Source organism: Empidonax traillii, unplaced genomic scaffold, assembly GCF_003031625.1.
Source record: "Empidonax traillii isolate 1590-97213 ecotype Southwest subspecies unplaced genomic scaffold, ASM303162v1 scaffold1724:size79124, whole genome shotgun sequence".
Lineage (NCBI taxonomy): Eukaryota > Metazoa > Chordata > Aves > Passeriformes > Tyrannidae > Empidonax > Empidonax traillii.
The window spans coordinates 7,215-12,303 of record NW_020956917.1 but is presented as its reverse complement, the minus strand read 5'-3'; the positions used below and the strand labels follow the sequence as shown (position 1 = coordinate 12,303).

Below are 5,089 nucleotides of genomic sequence, written 5' to 3'. Positions count from 1 at the left end.
CTCCTCCTCCTCCTCCTCCTCCTTCCAAAGTGCAGTTAGTTTAATATTTTAGCCTCTCAGGGAGGGAAATAAATGCTTAAAAAATAATAATCTACGAAGAGAAGGACAATAAAGGGAACGCTCGACCGTCGGGGCCCTTCCCTGTGCAAACAAACAAAATTCGTCAAGTCCTGGGGCGGGGGGAGGGGGGGGCGGCCGTGGGGGGGCACAGCGGGACCCTCGCCCTGGGCGCAGCATCCCCTTGTCCTTACAGGGGGACGAGAAAGATTTGGGGGATGGGGGGGCCAGAGCAGGGTTTTTGGGGGGGGGCCCGGGGTGGGGGGGTGTCAGCCCTACACCTCCTGGTCCTCGAAGACCTCGAGGAAGAGGGGGGGAAAGAGCTCGGTGGGACACTCCACCTTCATGTGCAGGAAGCGGCTGGCGTGGCAGGCGCCGATCATCCGCAGATCCGTCACCTTCATCAGCAGCTTGGGCCAGAAGTGGGGAATGTTGTGTTTGCGGTAGTTGATGTAGTGCTCGAAGGCCAGCAGGTACGTCTCCTGGCACTTCTCGATCTTCTCCACGCAGATCAGCCCCGTCCGGTCTGCGGGGAATCGCCATGGGATAGTCATGGAATCATCGTGGAATCACCATGGAATAACAGAGTGGCTTGGGGTGGGAGGGACCTTAAAGCCGACCCAGTCCCACCCCCCTGCCATGGGCAGGGACGCCTTCCACTAGCCCAGGTTGCTCCAAGCCCCGTCCAACTTGGCCTTGGACACTTCCAGGGATGGGGCAGCCACAGCTTCTCTCAGTAACCTGTACCAGGGCCTTACCGCCCTCACAGGGAGAAATTTTTTTCCCAGTATTTCATCTAAATCTCCTCTTTTTAGTTTAAATCCCTCCCCCTTGACCTGGTATTCTCTGTCCATGTAAGAGCCCATCTGGCATCCAAGGAGATTTGCCCTCCTATAGGGCTGAGTGCCCCACACACCCCCTGGCTTTTGGGGTTCCCACCCCACAGACCCGCATCAGCATGGCAGGGGTCCCCAGGGCACTGAGGGGCTCAGCCCACGCCCACCCTTTGCAGCCCCAGAGTTCAACACCACAGATTACAGCGCCCACCCCATGCTCCCCAGGCACTGGGAACTGGGGTCTCCACTCCTACCCCCCTTCCAGCCTGGCAATGCTCCCCAGCATGCCGCACACCAGTACCTGAGGACATGAGCAGCACGGCCTGGAGCAGGGCCACCTCGGTGTCGTCCAGGTTGAAGGCAGAGAGGGACTTGCCCAGGTCGAAGATGGCATCGGAGACGACGCCGAGGCCGCCGTTCTTGAGCTGCTCTCTCTTCACCGCCATCTCCCCGCTCAGCGTCAGCGTCTCGCTCTCGGGGTCGTAGCGCACGGCCGCCCGCAGCGACATGATCTCCATGCAGCACCCCTTGAGCAGGATGATCTGGTCCTCGCAAGGCAGCTGTGGGGGGGGAGGCACACGGTGGCAGTTCGGGGGGGAGGGTTGGTGTGACTCAGACCCGGACAGTCCGCCCTGGTCACTCCCCACCAAAACCTCCCGGCTCCCTGCCCCTTTTTTCCCCCCCCCCGGTTACCTCCGAAAACATGGGCAGTTTTTTGGCAAAGTCGACCACGCGGGTGATGGCCGGGGTGATGATTTTTGTAAACTCGCTGAACGCCTCCAGGTCGACTTTGTCCCCGTCGGGCATGGAGGCCATGGGGGACTGGCCGATGTCCTCGGGCTGTGGGGGGCAGGGAGGTGTTGGGGGGTGTGGAGTGTCCCCCACAGGACCCCCGTGGTGGCGTTGGGGGTGCGGTGTGACCGCATGCGTCCCCCATCAAGACCCCCATAACAGACAGGGACATTGGGGGTTGTGATGTAACTGCGTCCCCTCCCTCCTGGGATCGCCATGGGGGACAGTGGCACATGGGCGTGCAGTGTGACCATGTGTTCCCCCCTCAGGACCCCCACGGCAGCACTGGGGACTGTGGTGTGATTGGGACCCTCATGGTGGACAGCAGCAGCATTGTGGGGGGGGCGTGGTGTGACCGTTTCCCCCACCCTGGGGGGGTGCAGCGTGACCCCGTTCCCTCCTCAGGACCCCCATGTCACCGACAAACACGTGTGGCAGGGCTGGGTGCAGCAGCCAGGAGAGGGAGCTACGTGACAGGGACAGGGCTGGGACCAGGGCCGGCCGGGGCCACCCACGGGCACAGCTGTCCCCTTCGGTCACCGCTCACCCCTGAACCCTTTGGGGGTGACCAGCTCAAGGACACCGAGAGACGTCCCAACCCCCCCCCTAACTCCACCTGCCCAAGGACACCAGTGACATCCCAAACCCTGGCACCGCCAGCGCTGCCGCCGTGGGTGCTCAGCAAACCCCTGCCGGGGGGGTCGGGGTGGTGACAGGGTCCCTCACCAGGAATTTCCGCTTCTGCTTCCAGTGGCTGCCCTGGGCGTTGGTGCTGCGGTGGGCTTCTGTCACCACGTGGATCAGCTCCCACTCCTCGGCGCTGGGGTTGGGGCGATGCTGCAGCGACTTGATCATCTCCTCCTTCCGCCGCCGCTCCCGGTTCTCCTCGATCAGCTTCCGCTTCGCTACCCGCTTGGAGTCATCCAGCACCACTGCCGGGACCCCCCACATCACCTGAGAGCCCCCCACCAGCCAGCAACCCCACCAGCCATGCAGCCCACAGTCACAGCACAGCATCCCACAGTGACGCACCAGCCTGCTCCTGACGGTGCTCCGGGCACCTCAACCCACCCCATGGCACCAGGATCACAACCCACCCCCCAGCAGCGCCCCCACCATCAGCTGGGAGCCCCCCCCCCAGTCAGCCAAGACCCTCCATTCGTGTATCCCACCCTGCTGATGCATCAGTGCCCTGTGCCCAACACCTAATCCTGTGGCTGCTCTGGGTACCCCAATGTGCCCGACGGTGCCAGGACCCCAACCTGCCCCTCCAGCCAATCCCCCACCGTGTCCCCCCACTCACAGTCCATGGCCATGCCCACGGAGATGCACTTCTTGAAGCGGCAGAGCTGGCACTGGTTGCGGGTGATCTTGTCGATGACGCAGCACCCATCGTACTTGCAGGAGTAGGTGGGGTGCAGGTTCTTCTGGATGGTCCGACGGAAAAATCCCTGGGGAGGGCGCGGGGTGGGTGACACGGTGAGCGCCACTGAACCCTGCTGAGCCCCCCCTTCCCCCCCCAAGCCCCCTGCCCCAGCTCACCTTGCAGCCCTCGCAGGTGATGCAGCGGTAGTGGTAGCCGGTGGCCTTGTCCCCGCACACCACGCACTGTTCATCTTTGTCCAGGTAACTAGGGATGTACCCTGCCGGGACCCCCGGGTCAGGGACCCCCGTGGGAGGGACCCCCAGGGTGCCCCAGGCAAGGGGTCCCCAGTTAGGGACTCTCAGGGTACCTCAAGTCACGAGCCCCTGGGGACCCCAAGTCAGAGATGCCCCCTATGCCCTGCATCAGGGACCCTCTGCACCCCCCCTGCCAGGGACCCCCAGTGTGCCTCAGTTTCCCCTCTGTCAGCACCCACCGAAGCCCTGCTGCTGCCCCTCAGCCTGGCACAGGAAGGGTTAAAGCTGGGGGGGGGTGTCAGAGGGTGGGGGGTGTCTGAGCCCCCTGCACCAATAAAGCCCCCATTATCCCATTATCCGGCTGGGGACCGGCAGCGGGGGGGTCCCTGTCCCCCTGCTGCACAAAGACCCACTGTCCCCACCATTGTCCAGGGTCCCCCCGCCTGGCAGCCCGGGGGACCAGCCCCCCAACCCCCCCAGCTCCCCGATCACCACCTCACAGGGAAACTGAGGCACGGCGCACCCATGACACACGGTGGGGGGGCTCCAGCAACCTGGGCCCCCTATGCCACCCCAGGGAGCCCACCCTCGTGCCCTGTGGGTGCTGGATGTGGGGGTCCCCGGGGCGAGGGGGGCACAAAGGGCGAGGGGGGGTGGGCACCTGGCCCCCCAGGACTGCCACACCCACCTGGGCCCCCTGCAAACACAGGTGTGGGGACCCCCCTGAGCCCACCCTGGCGCTCTGCAGGTGCCGGATGTGGGGGGTCCACGGGTGTCCTCCCCTCTCCCGGAGCGGGGCGGGTGCAGGGGATGGGATGGGCGGGAGCCGGACGCCTGGGTCCCCCTTGCCCCCCCCCTCACCCTGTCCCACCCATCGGGTCCTGCCGGCGCCGGCCGCTCCCCGCCGGGGAATGGGGCAGGGCGGGGGGCAGCGCCCGCGGGGCCCCCCTTATCGCCCACCCCAGGGCGCTGCCGCCCGGATGGCACCGCCCCGAACCAAGGGGCGCCGAGGGGAACGTGGGGGACGGGACCCCGGGGGACCCTCACGGATATGGGGTGTCCAGGGAACCCTGGGGAGACACGGGGACCCTTGGGGTGCCCATCAGGGACATGGGGTATCCCTGGGGTGCCTGGCTGGGACTTGGGGATCCCCACTGGGAACGTGGGGTGTCCACGGCACCCTGGAAATGAAATGGGGGTCCCGGGGTGCCCACAGGGAACAAGGGGTGTCCATGAGACTTTGGGGGACCCTGCAGAGACATGGAGTGTCCAGGGGATCCTGGCCAGGACTTGGGGCACAGGGCTTTTGTGGGATGCAGGTGGGACACAGGGTGCCTGTGGAACCCAGCAAGAGCGTGGGGTGCCTGGCTGACCCGGGGGTGCCCGGCAGGGCCGTGGGGTGCCCAGGGGTCCCCGTACCTGACATGCTGCTCTTCACCAAACATTGGCTGCTCTTTCTTTTGCGCTTCCCATCCAGCCACCTGCGGGGGTGGGAGGGACAGGTTGGAACGGTGCCCATGGCCCCCCACTGCCCCCCAATTTCCCAACAGCCCCCCATGACCCCCCATTGACCCCCTAACTCCCCCAGTCCCCCTTTGCTGCTGAAAGGTGGACACCCCCCCGCCCGGGGGTCCTATCGGGGCGATGTCACAGGTGGGGTGGAGGATGGGTGGGGGGGCCCTGGGGACCCCCCCTCTCGGGAATGGATCCCCTCCCCCAGGACACGGCAGCGCCCGGGGGGGCAGCTGGGACCGGGATGGGGGGGTGGGGAGGGGAAGGGAAAG

General features: G+C 65.6%; 2 protein-coding genes across 2 annotated transcripts in view; one reads left to right on the top strand and one right to left on the bottom strand.

Annotated features, from left to right (window-relative positions):
* Window positions 1-44, top strand: part of NR1D1 (nuclear receptor subfamily 1 group D member 1) — an 11,124-nt gene extending 11,080 nt beyond the window's left edge. Inside the window, exon 8 of the mRNA XM_027908488.1 lies at window positions 31-44. Within this exon, the coding sequence (XP_027764289.1) occupies window positions 31-44 (14 nt within the window). The remainder of the gene's footprint in view (window positions 1-30) is intronic.
* Window positions 45-103: 59 nt separating this feature from the next.
* The window catches only part of THRA (thyroid hormone receptor alpha), a 6,871-nt gene continuing 1,885 nt past the window's right edge, over window positions 104-5,089 (bottom strand). The window contains exons 2-8 of the mRNA XM_027908487.1: window positions 4,725-4,786; window positions 3,228-3,328; window positions 2,989-3,136; window positions 2,412-2,617; window positions 1,587-1,733; window positions 1,195-1,453; window positions 104-583 (exon numbers count right to left, since the gene is read on the bottom strand). Of these exons, the coding sequence (XP_027764288.1) occupies window positions 333-583; window positions 1,195-1,453; window positions 1,587-1,733; window positions 2,412-2,617; window positions 2,989-3,136; window positions 3,228-3,328; window positions 4,725-4,786 (1,174 nt within the window). The 3' untranslated portion in view covers window positions 104-332. The remainder of the gene's footprint in view (window positions 584-1,194; window positions 1,454-1,586; window positions 1,734-2,411; window positions 2,618-2,988; window positions 3,137-3,227; window positions 3,329-4,724; window positions 4,787-5,089) is intronic.